The 25,932-nt window shown below is 41.6% G+C and overlaps 1 protein-coding gene across 1 annotated transcript in view; it reads right to left on the bottom strand.

The window, feature by feature from the left end:
• PEX14 (peroxisomal biogenesis factor 14) overlaps window positions 1–25,932 on the bottom strand; it is a 117,775-nt gene that overhangs the window by 16,976 nt on the left and 74,867 nt on the right. Inside the window, exon 4 of the mRNA XM_006179908.3 lies at window positions 8,855–8,983. Coding sequence (XP_006179970.1) covers window positions 8,855–8,983 — 129 coding nt within the window. The remainder of the gene's footprint in view (window positions 1–8,854; window positions 8,984–25,932) is intronic.

Here is a 25,932-nt window from a genome sequence, read left to right as displayed (position 1 = left end):
GGAGGGAGGGTATAGCTCAGTGGTAGAGTGCGTGCTTAGCAGGCACAAGGTCCTGGGTTCCATTCCCAGTACCTCCATTAAAAATATAGATAAATAAAATAAATAAATAAACCTAATTACACCACACACACCCCCAAAAAAAGACTGGGCAGTAGATTGGAAGAAACACTTAACAAAAGATACATGAATGGCCAATAAGCACATGAAAATATGCGTGACATCATTAGCCATTTTAGAAACAGTAATTAAAAAGTACAATGAGATTCTAATACCTGTATGTTAGAATGGCTAAACTTAAAAACAGAATACCAAGTGTTGACAAGGATGTAGAGCAATGGAAATTCTCACACACTGCTGATGGGAATGTAAAATGGCACAACCATTTTGGAAAATAGTTTTACAATATCTTACAAAGTTAAACATATACCTAACATGTGACTAAGGCATTCCATTCCTACATATTTACCTAAGAAAAAGGAAGTATCTGTGCACACAAAGACTTGTACACAAATGTTTGTGGAAGCATTATTCATAAAAGCCCCAAACTGGAAACAACCCAAACAACCATCAATGGTCAGAGGATAAACTGTGAAATAACCACACAACAGAGTAACAGGAGTTAGCAAGCTCTGCTTGGCTGGTCAAGTCCCACCTCATCCTGCTTTTATTCAGCTGTGAGCTCAGAATGATTTTCTTATTTTTAAAGAATCTGGGGTGGGCAGGGGTGGGGGAGAACATGTGACAAAAACATGTGTAATTCACAAACTCTAAAATATTTACTACCTGATATATACATACTTTTAAAATATATTTATTTTATAAAATATGTTTTTTTAATTTATTATATAAATATATGTACTTATATAAAATATTTTACTACCTGATAGGTAGGTCGATTATCTCAACATGGGTCAATGTTAAAAACATTATGTTAAGGTAAAGAAACTAGACACAAAAGACTACATGTTGAAAGATTCCATTTACATGGAAATTTTCTCAAAGGCAGAACTTTGTGACAGAGAGTAGATTGCTGGTTGACACGGACCAGAAATTGGAGAGAGGACGATGTAAAGGGCACAAAGGAATTTTGAGGGGTGACAGATATTTTCTATATTGTGACTATAGTGTTGGTTACAAGCTAATTATAATGTATACAATTCACCAAATTGTACACTTAAAGTGGATCAGTCTTATTGTGTATAAATTATACTTCAAAAATGCTGATTAGAAAGAAAAAAATTAAGACTCTAGAAACATAAAACTGCCATATGACCTAGCAATCGCACTCCTGGATGGCTACCCAGGAGGAATGAGACCGGACGCCCACACGAGACTGGCCCACACATGTTCATAGCAGCGTGATTCCTGTAGCCAAAGCAGGACCTGACAGACATCCATATAATGGAATACTAGTCAGCAATAAAAAGGAAGGAAGTATGGCTACATGCTACAGCATGGAAGAATCTCAAAAATGTTATGCTAAGTGAAAGAAGGCAGGCTCAAGGGATCACTTGAGTGATGAGTATGAGTCCATTTACCTGAAATGCTCAGGAAAGGTAAATTTATAGTGGTGGAAAGTAGGTGAGTGGTTGCCTGAGGCTGGAGGAGGCACCAAGGCTCTTACGTGGGGTGAAAGTGCTCTAAAGCTGATTTATAAGTGCACTGCTCAGTAAACTTACAAAAAAATCACTGAACTGTACACTTGGAATGGGTGAGTTTTATAATAGATAAAATACACTTCAACAGATTTAAAAACTAAAAAAAAAATAAGTCTGGACACAGACCCATGCATATATAAACAATTATTTTTGGATAAAGGGAAACGTAACTCAATGGTGACAGGATAATCTTTTGAACATCTGGTGGTGGCACAATTGGATATCCGTTAGGGAAAAATGAACCTTGACTTTCACATTGTACCATACACAAAAACTAACTGAGAGTGAATCACAGATTTCAAGATAAAAGCTAACACTATAAAACTTCTAGAAGAAAACATAGAAGAAAATCTTTCCAATCTTGGGGTAAGTGACGCTTCATAGATAGGATACAAAAACCATGAATTGTTTAAAAAAGAGAGAGAGAGAAATGGATGTCATCAAATTTTAAATTGTTTTTCAAAAGGCAACATAAAGAAAAAGAAAAAGCTAGCCACAGACTAGGAGGAAATACTAACCATGCATATACCTGACAAAGACCTTGAATCTAGAATACATAAGAACTCTTCCCAGCTCGATAAGAAGATAATTTAAAATGGACAAAGATTGGAACAGACACTCACAAAAGCAGATATGCAAATGGACAACAAGCACATAAAAAGATTATTAGTCTTCACAGAAATGTCAACTCAGACGACTATGAGACACCACTACTCACACATTAAAGTTGCTAAAATTAAAAAGACTGAGAACATCGACTGTTCATGAGGATCTGTAGCAACTGAACTCTCATACATTGCTGTCAGGAATGTAAAATGGTACAACCACTCTGAAAAACATTTGGCAGCTTCTTATAAAGTGAAACTTACGCTGAACATATGACCCAGCAATTCCACTCCTAGGCATTTACCCAAGGGAAATAAAAACATACAAAGACTTGTACACAAATGTTCACAAGAGCTTTATCCTAACAGCTCAAAACTGGAATCAGCCCAAAGCCCGAAGCCCATCAACAAACCACAGTGCGTCTTTACGGTGGAAGACGGCTCAATGATAAAAAGGAAGCAACTTCTGATACGCACAACAACTTGGCTGGATCTCCAAAACATGACACTGAGAGAAAGAAACCAGACACGAGAGAGGACATACAGCATGAGTCCATTCATGTAAAACTCTAGGAAAGGTAAGCCTAAAGGGGAGCAATCAGATGCAGACCAGGGGCTGCTCCAGAGTCGGGGTGGGGTGGGGCTGTGGGGCACAGGGAACCTTCAGGGGGACTGGAAATGTTCTACACCATGATGGCTACATGGGGGTGTACACTTGTCAAAACTCAGAGTGTACAAATCAAATGGGTGTATTTTTATTCTATGCAAATTATACCTCAATAAAGCTGACTTTTTTTTAAGTCTGTTAGGAATTTTTTTTTTAAAGAGAGACAGCAAAAGGAAGTCAGTGATTGAGAACAATACCCAGCATGGTAGGTTCTAAGTTCTCTGCTGAGTTAGCAGCTGAGACCAAGGGAAGAAGCGAGATGTGAAAATTCTATTTCAACTTTTTAAATTGCACCCATAATATTTGATACATACAATAGGATATAATATTTAGATGTTATGAAACATGACACCAAAATTAGCAATCCCAAAGCTGCCTACTTCACCAGTTAAAACTTTCCAAACACCAGTGAAGCTAGCCCTGTGCTCTCCACTCAGAGGTAACCACTATCCTGACTTTAGTGTTAATTCCAACTCCAAGTTTCTATGGGCTATGAAAGCTGGAAATATGCCCCCCCCAAGAATAAGGACTGCATTTCTCAGCCTCCCTGCAGACAGGCATGGCCATGTGGTTGGGCCTATGCGGAGAAAGCAGAAGTGATGTGGGCGATTTCCAGGACGTGTCCCTAGAAGGTGCCTTGCCCTTTTCCTTCCTTCTCCCGCTTCTTGCTTGCTGGACAGCGGAGGGGACAGTTGGAGCTGGAGCAGTCACACTGGAGCACGAGATGGATACCGGCCAGGTGTGAGAGATGCAGAGGTCCCTGACAACCACAAAGCCGATCTGGGAGTTTTCTCTTATTTGTTGCAGATTCTCATATAACTAACACAGGCTGCACTGTCAACACAGCGATAATCCTAGCTAGACTCTTCCAGTGGTCTAAGAAATCTAAGGAAAGTTCTTTACTGCAATGCCTGCCTCTTCAGTGTCTGCATGTGGCATTTATTCTACACCCACGAGGCACCGCACCAGGCGTAACACAAAGCAAACGGAACGGACAGCCCTTGAAGAGCTGCTAGTCTAAACCAGTCACATGGACAAAAGAAGAAAAAATACAATTTCCTCAAAATTACAGAAATGATTTTTTCATACACAAACCAGTAACCTCTGGAGCAAAAAGTGAGAGCTGTGTGCTAAACTGACAGAAAAAATGGTAGGCAAAGAGAGGCTGTCTTCACTCGAGCCTTCATTTACACTCACCCCTAGAGGTGCTCACCCGGCCCCACCCCAACTTCGCTGAGTCCTCCACAGACCCGGCCTGACACCAGTACCCTGGGGATTTCTCCTTTGTTCTTAAATCCTGAAAGCTCTCACCACTCACACCATGCAGGATGGCACAGAGAGTCTTCGCTGTCTTGCCCCAAGCCCGGGGCTTCCCTTACATTAAACTTCCTGAAGGCAAGGCCTATCCTCTACTTCTGCAGCCCGCACGGCCAAGCACACAGAAGGCCTCACCGACTGGCCACCTGGCCACCCCCCTCCCCCCGCCCCCTGCCCCCAAGCTGATGGTCTTACTCAGCAGCCTTTCAATTCTCAAGCACACTTCCACCACCATTTATTCATTCAACAAGTGTTTTCTAAAACACCTGCTAAGTCAGAGCCTCCAGTCATAGATTTAGGGGGAAAAAAAAGGCCTCTGAGCTCAAGGAACTCACAGTTTAATAGGAAGTGAGTACACATTTCAGTGGCGTGTGATGGTGGGCACGGGACTGATCGAGGCAAGGGGAACCTCTGTCCCAGCCAGAATGAAGGTATCTGAAAGGGAGCATCTGGACACTGGCCTCACCCAACGCTCTCCTGGGGTGTCTTCTCCAATTCCCCATGCAGCATCTGCTTGGATGGTACAAATCATTTTAATATTAGTCTAAGAATAATATGGTCAAATAGGTAATACGGCCTCAAAAATAACTAAACAATGCATTTTTAAGTGAAAAAAAAAAAAACCCGTGTGACTTTGTGGTCCGTCAGGGTAATGACTCTTCTGATACTTCTACCCCCTGCTGCGGCCACTGAACATCACAGGGTTTCACGTCCACATGGCTCTGCTTTAGCTTGGCTGCTCCGGTTCATCCTGTCTAGTCACTGAACCAGTCATCCCCCAGGTCCAGTGATGCAGCCCCTGCTCTCTGAAGCGCCCCTTCACCTTGCCTGCACCACTGCCGCCCTCAGCGGGGCTGACCTCACAGCACTGCTGTGTTCCCTCAGCCGCCTTTCCTACCAGACAGGAGCACCTGCAGAGCGTGAACAGCCAGGACTTCTTACTCGGCTCATCCTAAGAGTCTAGCACCGTGCCTGGCACACAACAGGCTTTCAAGAATAAATGCTTGCTCAGTGAACTAAGATAATCAAGGGAAAGTTTATGCTACTAAACAGGGCTATAAAAGAAACTGAAAATGAACACACTTTCTCTCTCAGGATTTCTACTGAATGGCAAAGCCTTCCACCAACCTCAGACATCTAAGTCCTATTTTAAGAAGAGGCAACTGAAGCTGCAGGTCAGTCTTTGAAAAAGCTTAATTTGTTTATCAAAGACAGTGAGGGGTGTAAATATTTAAGCCTAAGAAAAATTATTACCGTACAAAATTCACACTGGCCCTGCTTGTATCTCAAAGCTACTTTGCTCGTCTCTCTGGAAGGAGAGAAGAAAAATCATCCTAGAGTGAATGGATCAATCATGCATTTATCAGGACTTTATGTTGAGAACTGTGGCAGGCTCTGCACATAAACACAGACACACTGATTCCTGATTCAAAATCGAACAAAAAGAAACCAAAATGAGAAACAGAGGATGTCAAACTTCCTCTCACATTCCAGCCTGACTTTCCCTGAGCTCTGCCTGACTTTCTTTTAGGCCCTGACAACACTGGTTTATCCTCACACTGGGTGACACCACGCTTCCCCTTGGTGTCAACCTTCTACCACTTGCACAAAGCCTTCTCTGACTTCTCCAGCCCACATTAATTTTTCTCTTTTCTGTATTCCTGTGGAGTTTCTTGTCGGTATAATTAATTTTGGCATTAAATCACAATGTCTTATATTATTATCCTTTTCTTAAGAGTTTGTCTTATCTCTCCCAGAGAGCCTGTAAGATTCCTAAAGATCACGTTTTGAAGCTCTCATAATACTGTACCAAGCATACAGCAGGTGCTTAATAAACACTGATGGATTGAACCGGTAGGTCTCCATGTTCTCTTTGCTGACACTGGCATTTACTAACATCTCAAGGTCAACCACATTCACCAAAAAGCAGAGATATCAAAAGAAGCACTGAGCTGGACACCTGCCACCAAGAGCAGGGGGGCGGGCAAGTCCAGAGGTGAGGATCTGGGAGCACTGGGCTCCCCGGGGTGGTCTCAGAAAAGCCACCTTTCCGTGAGACATGAACATTTGGGGCTAAGCCCAGAAAATCCCATTTTCTAGGCTTGGGCTCAGAGATGGAATGCCCTTAAAAAGCCAAGAAATGGGAAGGAAAGGGCTGCCCAAGCTCCAGATGTAAAATCGGCAGGAACGCACATGAATGGAGGCCATAAATCCCTCCCCGACGCAGACAATGCCTCGGTGATAAGCATGCAGATTGCACACCTAGTTCAGAAACTCCCCTGAGTTTGCTTGTAATTAAGGGGGTTAGAAAGGTAAAAAAATATATAAACCCAATTAATCATTTAAATATTTAAAGTCAGATTTTTTCCTCACTCCAGGATTAGTATATTTCATAACGCCAGCAGCAGACAGCCCTGGTTTTTACTGGGGTTCATTTCAGAGCATGTTTAAACTAGTCAGATTGAGTGATGCTTCCAGCAACTAATCGCATGTCAAATAAAAGATATTTTATGTAATAAATTACCGCTACAAGTAATTCAAATGTCATTTATCAGTTTTATTATCAGTCAGGCAAAGTCTTGTTTCTCTATATTAATCAAAATCAAGCTTTTTTTTTTTTTTTTTTTGGAGCAGTTTTGACACCTCTTGGCAAAAGTACAGAAGTGAAGAGGTAGAGTCATCTGGGAGCTGAAAGGAGCAGTGTTAACGGTGCAAGAAGAATGAAGCGCCACGGTGACAACTAAAAACTTCAGGTACTTAAAATTACCATTACCATTGTTTTTACACTAGCGTCAAAGCAGGAAGGAGTCTGTCTCTAAGAAGATGTATTTTATTTTTAGGGCTGGGAGACTCTTAAAAATACTCCCACCTAAATACCTAACTGCCTAATGCTTTTTCTCAGAGAGATCTGGGCAGGAGAATGATTTAAATGACGGAACTGCCCCTCCCAGCCCTGTTCTTCTGCCTCTTTCAGAAAGACTGGCAGCTTAACCCTTTGTGCCGACTGAAAGTAAGCAAACGCATGTTTTAGGCCAACTTGTGCCCAACCAGAAAAATGAGTTCTGAGCAAGAAGTTTCCAAGCAGCCGAGAGACCTGTTTGGTATTAAGCCATGGAGGAAAAACAGCTGGAATAGAACAGATGTGCCTCTTAGAAAACTCTGCACCCCAGCTGCCACTGCCCTTCCTCAACAAATCCCATCAGACGCCTGGGCCCAGGGACACAACTAAAGAAAAAGTGTGGAGACTTCGCGACACACAGAGTATAGTTCAGTGACCCAAAGCAACACAATGGATCGGACAGAACGCTAGCCAGGAAGGAGAAACGAGTCCCAGGCTGGCAAGCAGCTGCTGCTGACTCGGCAGCCCCAGCGCAAGGCTCACCCACTGAGCGCGGTGGCTCTGGCCTCAGAGGTCACGTGACACCTGTGCGACCACGGATGAGATCAACCTGAGTTCGTGCTACCCAGCCTCACCCATTCAGCCTTATCCAGAGAGCAAAAGAAAGGCCGTATCTAAATGAGATCTGTGACACACAAAGCGGATTCTAACCCACTGCCTGGCCCCTGCGCTATCTACACGGATGACTGCACTTCCCTAGCTGTGGCTGAGCCAGTGAGGAAGACAGTGAAATGGGGGGCAGAAGGTAGCTCCCGGCCACGTGGTGGGGGTCAAAACAAGTCTGGCATTTTAAATTGTACCTTTTAAAATCTGATATCTAGAACTTTTAAATCACGTTTTGAAAAAATAAAACTTCTGAGAGACAATTAAAATGAAGACAATTACAGAAAAGGCATTTTGAAAGACAGCAGATCCAAGGCTGAGATCTTATGTTAAACACACAAAACCAAGCAATTTTCCATTGCTTTGAAGTCAATTTCAACCTTTTGAGACTTTTCATGAGACTAAAAGAAGGGGTTCTGCCTATATTTTGGAAGTGCACATTTATTACTGAAGAATCTTTTTATTCCTAAAGTAGCTTTCATTTAAAAATTAAAAAAAAAACCTCTCATGGGTCATAGTCTCATGTAATAATTACAAGCTACATTTGAAAAGGAGCTTCGCATTTTCATCTAAAATTCTCTGACAGATTGCCACCACATAAATATACATGGTATAGCCAGGGGAAGGAAGGAAGGAAGGACAGTGCGGTGGGGTGGGGAAGGCTAGCCTAAATCTACTAATATTAACTCCAAAAAATAAAATTAGGAGACAAGTTATTTCAGTGACCAAACAAGAATGCACCCATGAATCAAAGGTTTATGTTCTTATTAGTAAAACAGTAACATGCAAAAGGCACTGATATAAGAAAATGGAAACAGAACCAATGAATACTTTTACACTCTTGCTTGAAACCAAAATGCTTGAAATAATACAATAAACTCATTTATTCTGGTCCCTTGTCTCTTCTTAAACCTTTGTCACCTGCTTAGAAGTCTGTCTAGAAGAGGATTTGGGTATGTCACATTCTTTTGGAAAAACCTAAGCGCCATCTCCTACGCCTAGTTTCTCCCGGCTTACTGAGTCTGGGAGATGTGAAGCGCTGCTTTTTGGCCAGAGTCCTGAATCCCAATCAAGGTTAAAGCAGGAGTTTGAGCGGGTGACTTACTGTATGGCTGCGAAACGAGGTGAGGGGGCTGGACAGGAACCACCTGTGTGGCTGGGCCCAAGGACGCAGGCTCATCGGCAGCCGTGCCCGACTGCTGGAAAGCCAAATCAATCTCTTCATCTGTCAGCCCTGGGGGAGAAGAGGACATAATCACAGGTGAGTACCTTTTGCAGTGTCCAAGGCTGCAACAAAATCTTCACTTGAGAAAAGACCTTAGAGTCACAGAATGCCTAGAATCCTGTGGTAAGTTGCTTCCCCAATTTCGGATTCTCCGGAACCTCTCTCAGAGTTGCAATTTAACCTTAAGCGACAGAATATTAGCCTCAACACTGCTTCCAAATGTGGCTCATTCAATTTCCTTAATTTATCCTTGAGTTTATTGCTGCTTTTGAAGTCGCTCCGTACTGCAATTCTCCATTCTTCCCCCGAAAACAGATACCATCAACTGCAAATGTGGCTCATTTTAATCTGTAATGGTGTTAAAAAAAAAGAGGGGAAAAAACTAACAATAATGCATGAAAACAGACAGGGAAACAAAAAACTAATTATTGGGTGAGACGACTAATTAGTCTAGATCGTTTCTGAAGATGGGAATAATTTGCTTTATTTTATGACAAATGCAGAAATAAAAAGAAAAATCAGGACTGACTGTGATTAGTATGAATGGGATATAGAATGTAAAGAAGAAAATAAAACAAGAAAACAGATCAAAACAAGGCCAGGCCCAAACTTTCAGATGATTATTACTCTAGCCTATCGCAAGCTGCCTATATCGCCTTTGGCTAGTTTTTCTCTTTCCCTTTTTTCCCATCCTCCTAACACTCTAAACCACAGTGCACCAGGGACATGAGGAAATACCAGGGCGCCATTTGCAGTGGCTAAGACGTGTGGAGAGCATTTGCTCACGGAGGAATAAAAAGCAAGTGAAAAACCCATGAAGACCACACTTCCAGTGGGCATGCAGCTGGAATATTTCAACAGGTCTGAGGCAGACCAGAGACGCTGGCTCTGTGGGACGGAAGAGGACGAGCATACCAACCAACACAGAGCATCGCAAAAAAGAGGGGCATGCAGGTGTGAGAAGGACGTTCCCACGGGGCAGCAGGGGAGGGACTGTGTGTGCAGAAGTGCTCTAGCCGCTGTGAGTGGGAGAAGCAGGTGGGAGGTCACTGCCAGTCTGCAGAAGAGCACTCCGGTCGCCCGTGCTGTTCTGGGAATCCCAACATCCAGTCCAGCCGCAACACAGAGCTTTTGAAATAGAGCCGAGAGCTTTCCCACATCTGGTCGGCAGCTCTCCATTATAGGCCCACAGCATGGTATATCTGCCCCTGGGGGCAGATGAAGTACAAGGAGGTTCTGAGGATCAGCATCTTCCAAAGCATGGTGCCTCATGCTCTGTGCCAAGGGGCTAATAGATGGAGCACATTAATGCTCGAAAGCACAGCACTGCCTTGCACCATATTGGCGTGTGAGTTGGTTGCAGCCGTCCCTCAAACTTTTCATGCCTACCACAAGCGGTCAAGGGAGAATACCTGAACTATTCTAAATGGCCCGGACCTTCTTTTCTCCTCTCTGCACTGAGCAGTTGAGGTCTAGCCCCATTTAAAACTGCATCTCTTTCTCTCGTCCTCCTCTGCCCGCAGCAGAGCTAGTCAGCGGTGGGCAAGGCTACACCCCCGTGAAGTCTGAGTGCTGCTGGGCTGGCCCTGAGTGCATCATCCTCTCGACAGACTGACGGGGCAGATGAAAGGCTGGCAGGGTGCAAAGAGGATCATTTGTTGGCACTTAGCACCTTTAAATACAAAAGCTGAATTTGAGCACATGGGGCTAGACAGGGCTGTTCCTCCTCCCTAACTCCCCACCTTGCTGCAAAAGGATCGCTTTACTGTGATTTCACCTCCCAAGAACAGGGGCAGTACAGACAGACGAGCCAGCAAAGGCGGAGAACACGTTTCCCAGAGCAAACTCCTCTCGGGCTCCAGCCTGTGCACCAACTGCCAGTCACTCCTCCTAAGTAGGAAGGGGAACCCCCTTCAGAGTTCTGGTAGGAAAGATACTGTTTTAACTGGTCATAAGCAGCCATGAGAGAAGAAAGCGGCACGTGCGACATCAGCACGAGCCTGGTGGTCACCGGACACAACGGAATTTTACAAACCTGGTGGTTCGTGCGCCTTGTCATCCGCTGGCTGCAAATGAGGATAATTTTCCCAAAAGGAGCATTCAGTTGCATTCTCATTTTCCCTTTTGGCTCTTTCAAATATAAACAAGTACGATAATGTTTAACGCTGGGGAAATATACAGTAAGTTACAGGCTGTGCTGCAGCCCCAAGAGCTGGAGCCGGTTAAAGGGACAGGACTCCCCGCCCGTTGTTCTGCCCTCCGGCCCCGAGCTTTTACGAAGCCTATTTTCCTAATAAAACATGTTCCTTGTATTATTGCAGCCGAGCCCACCAGTGAGGCCGCAGAGTAAAGGGCATCGGCACTTCCTTCCAAGCTCTTGTTTTACAGACACCTTACCATCTGATGCTCTAAATTTACACTGGCTGGAATTCTGATATCCCTGGTTCTCCAGAGAGTCAGGACTTTGATTTTGTTACAGAAAATGAACCATTTTTCTCCTTTTCAAAAAATAAGCATTTTAACGATCTTGCTGAATAAATATAATGTCAGAGCCGGGCCATTATCCTAGCCATTGCCCTTAGTTAACAGATAAAAAAACCTGAGGCCCAAAGAGGGTGAAAAATATGCCTCAAATCATACTAGTAAAGGCATGGTAATTCCAGGTGGAACCCCCGGCTCTCCATCTCCAGCCTATGGCTTCCCACCATGGCACAGAGTTACGGCACATCAAATGGCAGATTCTGAAATGATGTCTTAAATCTTCAATTTTGTTAAAGAAAATATCAGGACTAAACTGTCTCCCCACATTCTCCCCACCAGCACCCCATCCATAGGGAAAAGCCAATGAATGTTGTTTGGGAGCCATATCAAAACAACACAGGAACTGAACGCCTGGGTCCTACCTGCAAATGACACCTGGACAACTTTTTAAACAACACCAGAGTGACAAAGGTAGAGTGACCTTATCTTATTCTAATCAAATAAATCCAAAAGCCTCTCACAGACTGGTGCCTACGCTTCCCTCAGTGGCCTTTTCCTCTCGAGTTTCCCCAGCTTAGGGAAGACTGACCAGGTTTAGGACTTTACAAGACTCAAGTGATTCTCCTGGGGCTCATAAGACTGAGGTGGGGTGGGGTGTCACCCCTCTGAGAACACAATAGTTATCTATCCAGTCATCAGCTCCTGGCACTGAAAGGACCTTGCCTTCCGGGATGGGGTACTGCCCAGAACCCACACACCAGACATCCAGTTCCCATCCAGCCCCACTGAGATAAACAGTGGAGAGCTTAGAGTGAGACCTTGCAGAATCCAAAAGGTTAAAAGGAATAATAAAGGAAACTGCCAATTGTAAGTGAATTATATTTGGCTCTGAAAGCTGAGACACGGGCTATATTATAAAAGGCATCTCTTTGCGTTGTTTACCATCACCCTGACTAATGCAGACCTTTTTTTTGTTTTGTTTTAAATAATCTCATGCAAATTAGACACACATACTTCCTTCCAGTTGATTGCTATCTGCAAGGAATAATCTAACCGCAGAGGGACTGAGCAAGGGCTGAGCAGAGATGGGAGGAAAGGGTGTCACCATCCTGTGGCAGGCAAACCTCCTCCCCTCCCCTCCCTGCCTCAAGTCATCCTTTAGCTGCTGCCTTTGGAAGAATTAACCGATTTTAATAAAGCCTAAAATTTCCTTTTAGTTGGGGTGTCAACCGCATGATCTGGTATCCCTAGCACGTTGCATTTAGATGCTCTTCCAGTAACTTCACTTCTGCTACTTGGGGATTCCAGGGACTACCAGCCCCTCCCCCAGTCTGTGACACTGACAATTAAACTGTGTTATTGGAAAGTCCTGCTCAGTTATTCCATCCACTCACTAGCTTCAGTCAAGAGGAGGAGAAAGGGACGAGGGGACTCATCCAAGGTGAGCAGGTGGAGCAGGATGCCTGCTTCTGAGAGGCAGAGACTGTCATTTCACCTTTAAGACCACAGCTGCCTGACCTGCAAAACTGGGAGCTCTCAATTCCAACGGAGCTGCGTGCGCCCGGAGTCAGGGCGGGCTTCTAGCTCCCTCAGTTCTCTGGAATCTACTTCCCCACACAGTTTCCTTTACCAGGAGACTGCTCCTGTGTCAACGGTGGGCCAGAGAGTTCTTTTCCAACACTTCCTTTTAAAAGAGGATTCTTTTAAAGGAACAGATCAAGTGAGCTACATTCTATTGATTAATAAAGCCCTCGAGTCACTGCTGTGGCAACTTAAGTGAATGGCCTCGGGGCCGCTACACCTGCTTATTTTTATCCCTTAGGAGACAGATGAAATTGTTTTCTTTTTCTGAAGATTTCTATTAAAATGCAAACAAAACCAAAGCGGTTGACTTTGTGAGCTGCAGCCTACTGGCTCAGAGCACAGCGCCGCTGGGTCCTTTCCCACGACTCAGCTCAGACAACACTGGGCGCTGGGGAAGGCTGACTTCTTTCTGTGGGACTGGCTGTGCAAGGGCTTCTCAGAATAAGTGACCTCAACGCTATCCCCAGTGACCGCTGGGCACTACCACGGGACCTAGCTCTATGCAGGTGAAGCAGAAAGACAGATGACAGCAGACAGCAGTGTTCTCTGAATCCTTCAGGTCAAACAACCACCGCAAGAGCAGGGTTAGGAATAGTTTGGAAATAAGCAAGGTGACGAACGCCTGACAGTCCCTTCCAGCCCAGCCCAAGTTTATAAACGTTTATAAACATTGAGTCTGACGGGGATTAGGGAATGAGGCCAGAGGGCCAGTGGCACCCAATAGCAGTTATGGACTGGCCACTCGGGCCGTCTTCCTCCGCCACCATGGTCCCTCTATTCACAGGGCTTGGGAGATTCATCTGGGACTCAGGGAGACTGAGCAGGGTCACCTCTCTCAGAGCACAACTACGTATCTGCCCATGCACACTCTGGGAGGAGATGAGGCAGAGAAGATGGCTGGCTAAAAATACTCCCCAAATTAAAAGAAAAATCAACTCTCTCAGAAAAGGTTAGGGGAGGGAAAAGGGAAAAAAGTATATTTATTTTATTTTATTAACATTTTGTTGGAACAGTAGAGTACAATAAGGACTCTCAGAGCCTCTAAAAGTCGTTGGATGACCTGTAGACCCCTATTTCCCAGTGCCTTGTATAAAATTGAATTTTTTAAACATAAATTACACGTAATGACGACACTGTAAAAACTAACAGTAATGGAAAGCTGTGCTGTATTTCATTAGCCTGTATTATTCCGTGCCACCTGATCCAGCCGGGCCTTGTTTATGAGTTAGTGTGTTAGCAGATGCCGATGGAAGCATTTGCTTCGACCTTGCTCTTCTCATTGGGGCATGAAATTACGACGGCAGCACCTTGATATTACAGCCATAAATACAGTAAACTGCAAATTTAAGCCAACGGCTCCTATTGTCTCTGAACATAAAGCTGATCGGTATTTATTTAAAAGGAGAACAAAAAAAATATTATATATCACCTTGTTTATGGGGCCTCCCCCACCCACTTTCTTATCCCCTCCCCCAGCCCCCAACCTGTCTAATTCACTTGGTTAAAATATTAAGCAAATAAGCCAAATGCTTTCTTCTCTGCTAATTAACTATTCCCAAGCAGCAAAAACAGTTTTTGAGAAAACTAGTTCCAAATATCATTACCCTGAATGAAAGAGTTTTTAGAAAAATTGATCCAACGGTGGGGGCTGGTTCCCACCATCTTGATCTTGATATGTAAATTCAAGAACAAGACAGGACACTCTCCCCTCTCCTTAAATGAGGAAAGTTCAAACAACAGGAGAAAAAGTTGCTGATGATGCCCTGAAATTGAATGTCCTCTCAGTATCCTTCTAAAAATCGTTAGGCAGAAATGCTATTTCAAAAAGCAGCAAAACACTGCCTCCTGCCACCTAAGGAAAGAAAGAAAGATATCTAACCAAGAAAATAATTCTCATCTCAACACAGAGAGCCAGGGACCTCTCATTAAAACTTGCACCAATCCCCTCCTTATCCCAGTGAACCATAAAGACAATATATCCTTTAAATACATTAAATGTGCGAGAAAAATAAACACAAAGACAAAAGGACACTGGATATCATCCAGCCACGTCTGCGAGTATAAATCACTGAATAAAAAGCCAGCGCAAAACGTACTGCGCTGCTAGCTTAGAGACGGAGAAACCCGGCAGGCTTGGTCCACTGTCAATCTAAAAGAGAAGGCAGCTCTGTTTTCCTAATGTCAGTGGAAGACGATCTCTGTGCGGCTTGGAGAGGCAGAAGAGAGATGTAAAAACTCAACTAAGCCCAAGTTTGGAGGTTTCAAAGGGTTAGTGGTGAAAACGGCAGAGCATGAGCAGGCAAGCTCCGCAGCCACCACCAGTGGAGCACGCAGGAGGACTATTTTAGCAGTGAACTAAATGCAAGTTTTAGGGGGCAGTTTAATTCCAAATCGGACAGGCTGGGGTCACAGGAGCCAGTGCCCAGGACTATCAATAACACAGACAAATCAACCAAGATCCAATGTTTTTGCACATTTACTTCCGATACGTTACTCTACAAGGCAGACGTACTCCCTTGGAGCCCTAAATTATTTCAGCCACACCAGTCATTGAGCTTCGCTCCTTCCGCATAAGGAGGAAACTTCCCTATAAAATTTATTGAGCTTCTCTGGGGAGTAGTATAACTGGTGAACAAGACAGAAGTGAGCTGCCCCTCTGTGTAACACAAATTGAGATCTCTCATATGAAAGGCTGGGAGGGTTTCCAATCAGCATCCATGATGTCTATTTTTAGATCTATAGTCTAAAGGGTTTTTTTTTTCCTTTTAATCCTCTCTGCTAAATTAAAAACAAAAACAAAGAGGCGTTGCTTCTCATATTTGATCATCAATTCCAAAGGATTAATAGCACGACAAACACTGCTGCCGGCTGTCCCGGACAGCCGTGTCCAACACTGCCCGTCCTTGGCAACAAGCAGGGAAGCCAGCCCTTCCCACAGTGCAGTGGACAAGTCCCAGGGCAAGGAACCGTGCTTTAAAGACCAAGGAGTATGATAATCAGGAATCACTGCTGCTTGAATGCCAAAGGCCAGGTAAGCCAAATGTATGTTTGTGCATATGTGGAAAAGCCAGATTAACAACCACCTTTAACTGTACTTGAATCTTGCTCCTTTCAGAAGAGGCAGTGAAGTTTGTTTAAAAAAAGAAAACAAATTCACCTGTGACAACCAAACGAAGTCAGTCAGATCTGGAAGAAAAGTTGAAGCTCACCTAGTCTATCTCCTGTTCTTTCTCCTTCCCTTTTGTTTTACAGATGAAGAGAAAAGAACACGGAGAGGCGCAGGGACTTACAGCCATGGTGAGTCCCAGGGCAGAACCAGATTCCCAACTCCATGCTGCATGTACTGCACCAGCAGGGGAGGGTCGAGCAAGAGCAGCCCGACACGCCTGCCCCCTACTCTGCGATCTAACAGTCAGCACGTTTAAAATAAGGAAACTCTTAGAATCAACCACCTCAAAAACAAAGAAAACCAAAAAGGACACAAAGAACACGGGGAAAACTAGGTGAAGGATACATGGGACCTCTGTGTTAAAAAAGAAGAGAAAATATGTGTATACACACACATACAAACACGTGTGTAGCTGTGTGTATACACATTAAGATAAAGGCAGACAGGAAACGGGTAATGCTGATCACAGATGGAGAGGTGACTGGACTGGAGACACAGACTGAAGGCAGACTTTTCACTGTATATCCTTATGAACTGTGTTCCATGTGAATATATTTCTGATTCAAAAGAACAAAATTTTAAAAACAAAGAAAATATTTAGAGGAAAAAAGCTTCATTGTGAACACAGTCACTTAGAATGGTTGTCCCCATTTTCTGGAAGAGAAAAACCAAGACAGAAAAAAGGTGCAAGCCGCCTAGGAGCTGGGATTAGAATGACATCCATAATATTTAATTTCTTGCTTAATCCACTATGGCTGTACCCCAGCAGCAAGTACAAGGTGGCTTTTTTTTTTTTTAATTGTGTTTTTAAAAGGCAGGCATCTGTTCTATTTTGACACATCCTGGCTGCCCAAATGTTTCTTTCAGCTCTAAATATTTGCTTCACCAATGGAAATGTTTCCATCACTGCAACAAAACAAACATTTGCTTTGGGACGGTAGGGACAGCCATACGCTGTTTCATATGTCATTTGAAGCAGCCTGATCTGGGAACAACCCTACTGCAGAACACAAACCAAGGTGGAGATTTTCGTTCCTTAAAGAAAGCACTGTCACCAGAGTTCCATGAACTAAGGTTCACTTTGTCACTTAACTGAATGCTACAAAAGTTCAATGTTTGGGGTTTTCTTTTACATCTTGAATCTTAAATAATATGTGATCAGAAGGTTTATTATTTGACATTCTACTAAATACTTCCTAAAGTTTTAAATTATCATCTAGCTATCAGATTTTTTTTACAGTCCTCATATTAATCTGATATGAACACATTAAAACATTTTCTGTCCTAATAGGTCAATACATTATTTGTCACCACCAGCTTGTGTAGCTCAAATGAATCTGGTATTGGTTGCTATTGTCAACATTATTAGTGTAGAGATAAATATTACGTACTCAACCAATCCATAAATACTTGAGTGCTTATCTTGCTAGGCAATGGGAGAGAGACAAGACCTCTTATTCCCTATCTGTTAAATGGCAACTTCTCTCTTCCCCCCAGTTTCTTATGTTGGATGAATATTTTGTCTACCTTCTATCTACAATATAATACATGTAATATTACAACACGTAGACATATGATACAGAATATATAGATATCATCTGTTAATAAAAATATAGCACATGTCAACTACAGAAAACATGGAGAATAAAGAAAAGCATAGAGAAAATTTAAAAATCATTCACAGCCCCACTCTTCACACAGAATAAAAGCCAAAACTAACTAAACCCAAGTGTCAAAGAGTTTTAGGAGCTTTTTACATTTTTAGCTCTTTGAATCCCCACAGTACCCTGTGCAGGGCCATGGAGGTGCACAACTCCAGGCCTCTACGTCCTGTGTTTGTGACACCTTGTGGGCCCCTGCAGCATGTAACCCATGTGGCCACAGTGCCCTGTGAGCAGTTCTTTATTCTCCCCATTTCACAGATGAGGAAGCAAGGTGCACAGATAGCAAGCTGCCTCTCAAAGGTCCCGGTGCCGCGGGTGGGGAGCAGGGCATGAGCCCGTCCACCTGTCAGGCTTCAGAGCCCCGGCTCTTCCTCACGACTCCACACAACACTGGGGAAACAGTCCAAATCTGCTCACGCTGAAAGAGACACTGATATCCCTGCCTCTGGCCTATCATTCAAAAGTATCAGTAACGTTTTAAGACTGAGTTTTTTCAAATTAAAAAGGACTTTTTTTTTTTTTTCGCATGAGAATATCCAAAGCTGGCAAGGGTGCTGTGGAAGTGCAAACCAAACAATTTCTGGAAGACAATTTAGCACTCTATCTCAAGAGTACTGATAAATGTTCATACCCTTTGACAACAATTCTACTTCTAAGAAATAAGAAAATAATGCAGTATAAGACTAATACATAAAGATGGCTTGTCACCATATTAATAATAGCAAAAAATTTAAATAATGTAAATGTCCAATGAGTAATGATTAGGCAAATTATGACATATTTCAGTAATGTAATATTATTCAAATGTTCACAGTCATATGAACAATTTTTGACGGCATGGGAAAATACGGCTTCTGATACAGTAAGACATAAAAAGCAGATGTTATATTCATAATATGATCTCAATTACATTTTTAAAAAGAACAAAAGGAAGCAGCAGAGTTGCATGACTTTTAACTTAATCTGAATTCAACTTATACAGGCTCAGAAGGAAGGAGAGAAGGAAAAATCACACTGTAAAAGGTGAAGAGAGGCCCACCCTTTCATTCAGTGAGTGTTGTGTCTCCAAGTGAGCATGAGACAGGAGGTCTGAATCAGCTCATTCCCACACACCCTGGCAGTATGAGCACCCTATGGCAGGGTGTTCCCCCCCCTTACATCTCGGCACCCATATGCAAAGCCAACCACTTCATCTGGTGTCACACCAAAGATCTGTTTCACCGTGAAGAGAAATGCAGCTTTACTGGACTTACTGAAAGGTAATACACCAGCCTCTGGCATCATATCCTTCTAAGGGATTTTGCACAATTATTCTAAAAATTAATATTTAGTAGATATATTCCCATAGTACAATTCTGTACTCCAAAGATACAAAAGGGTATATAGTGAAAAGTCAAGTCTCCTTCCTACTCCTGCACCAGGCCACCTAGTTATATCTTCCAGAGGCCACCATTGCCCCTAGTTTCCTATATACCTTTCTGGAGATAGTCCGTGAATATGAAAGTGCTTTCCTATGTTCATACATTTTGTATATTACACGGAGGTATGTGTGTATTTGTGTGTATACATATATACTTCTAATACAAATAATAGTACGATACAAATACTACTCTACACCTTGCTATTTTTAATTACTATATCTTGGCATCCACATTAGTATCTACAGAGCCCTCTCGTTCTATGTAACAGCCATAAGGTATTCCATCATATGAATGTACCATAATTTAACTTGTCCCTTATCAAACTTTTACTGTTACAAACGAAACCTCAATACCAGGCCTCAGACGTGCCATTTGTACACGAGCAAACATACCCCCGGAAGGAGCCTCGGGTACGTGCAGTCTTCATTCTGATAAATACTGATGAGCTGCCCTTCTTCGAGGTCATTCCCACTTACACCCCCACAAGCACTGTGTTTCCCACAACCTTGCCTACACGATCTTATCAAGCTTTTTATCTTCGTCATTCTGGAAAGTTAAAAAATGGTCTCATTGTAGTTTTAAGTAAACATTCCCTGGCATTCTGTATACATACAAAAAAGCATGCAAATGTTAAGCGTACAGCATCATGGGTCTTCACATGAGACATCCAAGTAACGAGCGCTCAGACCAAAACCAGAACAGCAGCGGCAGATGCCCCCTCACACTTCCTCCCAGTCGCCACTTACCTTCTAATACCACAGATTAAGTCTGCTTATTTTTGGACTTTATATAAATGGAATAATACAGAAAGCATTTTTTACAAACGACTGCTTTCACTCAACACGATGCTTGAGAGGTTCATCCAGGCTGTTGCACGCAGCCATGGTTCATTCACTGTAACCACTGAAGAACACTCCTATATAGGATAAGGCTGAGCCACAATTTATATTTTGTTTCCAGTGTTGAACAGTCTATATTTTATATATTTATCTATATATGTTTTAGAGGGGAACTGCCGGATCACACAGGGTATGTGTGTTATCAGCTTTAACTGCTACTGCCAACAGTTTCCACAGTGGTTTTGCCAAGTCACGCGTCCACCAGGAGTGCGGGAGAGGGCTAGCTGTTCCACACCCAACACCTGAGCTCTCCGTTTTTTCAATTTCAGCCATTCTGATGGGTGTGAAGTGATGTCTCATTCTGATTTTAATTTGCATTTCTCTGTTGAATAACGAGGTTGAACATCTTTTTTGTGTATTTACTGTCTTTATTGGGTACAGTGTCATATACATATCATATATGACTACATAAATATGATATGTACATATACATAATATGGTAAGTTTTTTATTGAAGTGTAGTTGATTTACAATGTCGTATTAGTTGCTGGCGTACAGCGTAGTGATTCAGTCATACAGATATTCGTTTTCATATGCTTTTTCATTATAGGTTATTACAAGATATTGAATGTAGTTCCCTGTGCTATACAGTAGGACCTTATTGTTTATTTATTTTATATATAGTAGTTTGTACCTGCTAATCCCAAACTCCTAATTTATCCCTTCTTCCACTTTCTTCTTTCCTCTTTGGTAACCGTAAGTCTTCTATGTTTGTAAGGCTCTTTTTGTTTCGTAAATAAATTCATTTGTGTAATTTTTTTAGATTTCACAAATAAGTGGTATCATATGATACTTGTCTTTCTCTGTCTGACTTACTTCACTTAGTATGATAATCTCTAGGTTCATCTGTGTTGCTTCATATGGCATTATTTCATTTTTTATGGCTGAGTACTGTTCCATTGTGTACACACACACACACACACACACACACACACACACACATATCTTCTTTATCCAATCATGTGTCAATGGACATTTAGGTTGCTTCCATATCTTGGCTATTGTAAATGGTGTTGCTATGAACCCTGGGGTGTATGTATTTTTTCGAATTAAGAGTTTTCTCCAGATACATGCCCAGGAGTGGGATGGCTGGATCATATGGTAACTTCATTTTCAGTTTTTTAAGGAACCTCTATACTGTTCTCCATAGCTGCTACACCAATTTACATTCTCACCAACAGTGTAGGAGTGTTCCTTTTTCTCCACACCCTCTCCAGCATTCATAATATGGTAAGTTTGTTAACTGTGTTAAGACTCTTGATTGTTTTATCTTTGTACTACCAGTTACTTACATTCTTTTTTGTTGTTGGGGGGGGTGTATGCATGTATTTATTTATTTATTTAATGGAGGTCCTGGGGATTGAGCCCAGGCCCTTGTGCATGCTGAGCACTTGCTCTGCCACTCAGCTGTACCCTTACTGCCGCACTACCAGCTATGGAGGGTGATGTTTTAAAACTTTCCATTAAAAAAGATGTTATCTATTTCTCCTTTCAGTTCTGTCCATTTTTGCTTTGTGTATGAAACTATGTTATTAGATATAAACATACTTAGAAATGTTAAATCTTCCTGGTGATTGACCATTCTGATATTTCTTTCTCACTCCATTTTTTTAAGTCTATCTTGTCTGATATTAGCACCAGGTTTCTTCTGGTTAATGTCTGCATGGTATGTTTTCCCATCATTTTCCTTTTGATCCTCTGTCTTTTCATTAAAGGTATGTTCGATGTAAGCAGCATGAGTGGGGCTTACTTGTTTCTTTTTTTAATCCAATCTTGACAAACTTTGCTTTTTAATGGAGTATTTAGTCTATTTCCCTTTAATATAAATACTGAAATTTTAAGGTTGATATCTTTCATCTTACAATCTGTTTTCCTTTTGACCAGTTTAATGCCCTCTTTTCTCTCTTCTTGCTAACTTTTTAAAAGTCAGATTTTCCCTCTATTAGCTGGTGTCGAGGTGGGTTTTGATGGATTTCTCCACTAAAATTACTCTTTCCTTTTGTAGTTATTAAATAGCTTGAGGTGGGGGGATACTTGGCCATTTCTCTCCACACTTTTACCCTCTAATTTTAGCACCTATCAGTGGATGATCTTGTCTGCAATAATTACTGTGGTGTTTGATGGGGGCCCTCAATTTTTAAGAGTGAAAAGGGTCCTGAGATGTTTAAAATGCCCTGGATATCACGATACATCCCTGACTTACTGTATTTCATATAAATGAGAAATTTACCACTTCATCAACAATTCTAACACTCACAACAGTTTTGCTCCATCCTTCCACTTTTGTGTTACTGACATACATTTCAATTCTACATATATTTTAAACATTATTTTATATAGCCGATATCCATTTCTATCTGCCCTTTCCTCTGCTCTTCACTCCTTCCCACATTTGTGTCTTCACGTAGGATCATTTTCTTTCTGCCCGAAAACTCATCAGTGTTTCTTTCAGTGCAGGTGTGCTGGCAATGAATTCTCTCAGTTTTATCTAGAAATGTATCCTTCACTTTCAAAAAGTGTTCTATTGCGAAATAATTTCAGACTGACAGAAAAAGTACAAGAATAGTAGGAAGAACTCTCATATCTTTCACCCAGGTTCTTCAAATGTCAAATTTATCACTTTCCACTATTATTCTCTATCAACCTATCTAATATAATTATTTTCCCTGAACTGTTTGAGACTAAGATACAAACATGATGCCCCCTTTTCCCCTAAATATTTCAGTATTCCTTTCCTGATTTGGGGAGGGTAGAGTTCATGCTCATACAGTACACAACAGTACAATTAACATTGTCAAATTTGTATCTGTAGCTTAGAACTCTCCTCAGGTCAATTTATACTAATCCAGGTGTGTCCACCTGAGACCTCCACCTGGATATCTAACAGCGATCTCCAGCCTAGTATGTCTAACACTGAGCTCCTAATCTCGTTCCACCGAACTGCTCCATTCCTGGTTAACGCTAACTCTATCCTTCTAATCATGAGGCCCCAAACCTTGGAGTTATCCTTTTTCAGACTCCAGATTCAACAAATCAGGATATTCTGTTGGACTTACTTTCAAATAATATCCAGGGAACTGATCAAGGACTTCTTCCAGCTCCAACCCTGGCTTTCCAACTGCCTATTCTTAACAAGGGCAGCCAGGATGATCCTGTTAAAGCTTAAGTCAGATTATATCACTCCTCTGCTTAAAACCCTCTGGTGGTTTCCCATTTTGCTGAAAGTAAAACCAAAGTCCTCACACGGATCAATACTTCTCTATTGATTCCTGCCAATGCTGTGACCTCGCTTCCTGCCAATGCTGTGACCCCACCTCCCACCCTCACCCACTGTGCTTACACTCTGGCCTCCTTTCTGTTCCTAGAATTTGCCATACATGCTCGTTCTTTAGGCTTTTGCACAAGTGGTTCCCTTTTCCCAGAACTCTTTTTTCCCCAGAAATCTGCATGGCCTGCTACCTCATTTGCTTCAAGTTTTTGCTCAAATATTACCTTAGTAGGGCCTTTCCAGATTATTCCATTTAAAACTGCAAGCTTCCAAGAACACTCTATTGCGCTTGCTTTACATTATATTTACATTTTATTTTACTTATTGCGGTCTCCCTTCTTCCCTGACATTTAGAACGCAAGCTCGATGCGGACAGGGATTTGGGGCTATTTTACGCATTGCTATATCCCCAGTACCTAGAACGGTGCTTAGGTTCTACTGGCACCTGGCAGATGTTCAATAAAACTATGTAGAAGGAATAAATAAATAGAAACCCAACATGCAAAACACATAAAAGTAACACTGCTCAGGTCTGGGGAGAGCCAGCTGGAGCATGAAGAAAACCCAGAGTCACATCTTCTTGAGTCCTTTCTTTGTCCCTAAAGCACCTCTTTAGTACCTCCAAGGAGCCCCAAAGATAAGCGTACAAACTGTTGTCATACACTCACCCTGTACTAAGGCAAACTAGTTTGTTCTTCAGCCCCTGACAAGCCTTGCCCTCTCCAGTCTTCCGCCCCTGGTGCCTCACCCAGCAGCAGCTTTCTCCCAGGAATTCCTGGGTCTTGTCAGTTGTTCTGGGTTCTCTCTTCCACCACCAGAGCTTCCTCTGACTACCCAGCCAGTTTTTCTATAGTGATTACTACCTATATAACACTCCTCTGGTTGTCAAATATAGATGGCTTTGTAGCCTTCCTTTTGTCTTGTTTTTTTGTATGGTTTTCTAATGTTGTTGAACTTCACTGTCTGTCTTACTCATTGCCGCTTCCCCAAAAGCCTAAACCACTGATCCACGTGAAGTGGGCATTCACTGAATATTTGCTCAGTGTGTGAGTGAATAAAGCTTATTGGTGTTTAATGGACTGTAGATTTTTAATAACTCTAAGAGGTATTTGTAACACTGCGTGATAATCCTTTTCTTCTTTCTGTTAAAAAAGTTATTTATCATAAAACTCATTACCACTTTTACCATTAACATTTAACATTATTTTTGAAGTTCTATCCCATGCAATAAGGCAGGACATAAAATTAAAATGTCTAAGAACTAGAAAGAAGGTCACAAAATAATCGATTGTAGGCAATATGATTATATATCTAGAAAAATCAATTTAACCATAAGAAAGTTTAATGAGATGGCTAGATGTATATTTTTTAAAATTCAGTAGCACTCCCATACACTAGCAATAAGTAATTTAAAAATAAAATAAAAAGAAATTCCTTTCACAGAAGCAACAAGAAATATAAAGTTACTACGAATAATCTCAAAGTATACTATTCTATATAAAGACAACCTTTATATAGAAGTAAAAGGTAATTAAAATAAAGGGAAAAGCCTTTTCAAATTAATTTGAAAGGTTTCACACAATTCCAATAAACATTCTAATTTTTAAATTTTCTCAAAAGTTCTGAAAGTTCACTTTGCATAAGCACATAAGAATGCACAAGTAAGAATAATCAGGAATGTTTGGGAGTTCATTCTGTCTCTTCTACTAAATATATAGACATACTTCTTTGTATTTTTAAAAAACTCATTCCTCTAGGAATTACAGTATACATCCTTAACTTATCAGAGTCTACTCTGAATTAATATTATACCACTTTACATATTAAGAACCTTAACATGATATGGAATCTTAAAAAAAGACAAATGAACTTATTTACAGACCGGAAACAGACTCACAGACACAAAAAACAAAGTTATGGTTACCTGTGGGGAAGAAGGTGGGAAGGGATAAATTGGGAGTTCAAGACTTGCAGATACTAACTACTATATATAAAAGAGATAAACAGTAAGTTTACACTGTATAACACATGGAACTATATTCAATATCTTGTAATGAAAAAGAATATGAAAATGAACATATGTATGTATATGTATGAACTATTATGCTGTATACCAGAAACTGACACAACATTGTAAACTGACTATACTTCAATTAAAAAAATGATAAAGTGAAAATGCAAAAGAACCTTAACATGATACATCCTATAAGTGCCATACTGCATGCATTAATATATTTTATTAGGAATCAATAATTTCATTTACATCTTCTTCTGTCTTTGTGCTATTGTTTTAATGTTCATCACAAATACGTGTGTGATGTTATATATCCAGCAATATCTTGTTATTACTGCTTAGGCAACTGACTATTACAGAATTTAATGAATATTAAAATAGCGTTTTCTATTTACCACCACATTTAATATTCCCTATGCTCTTTATTTCTTCTAAGGATCCGAATTTCCATCTGGTAT

The sequence above is a fragment of the Camelus ferus genome, chromosome 13 (genome assembly GCF_009834535.1).
Source record: "Camelus ferus isolate YT-003-E chromosome 13, BCGSAC_Cfer_1.0, whole genome shotgun sequence".
NCBI lineage: Eukaryota > Metazoa > Chordata > Mammalia > Artiodactyla > Camelidae > Camelus > Camelus ferus.
Note: the sequence above shows the minus strand (reverse complement) of the source record. Positions and strands in the feature narration are given on the sequence as shown.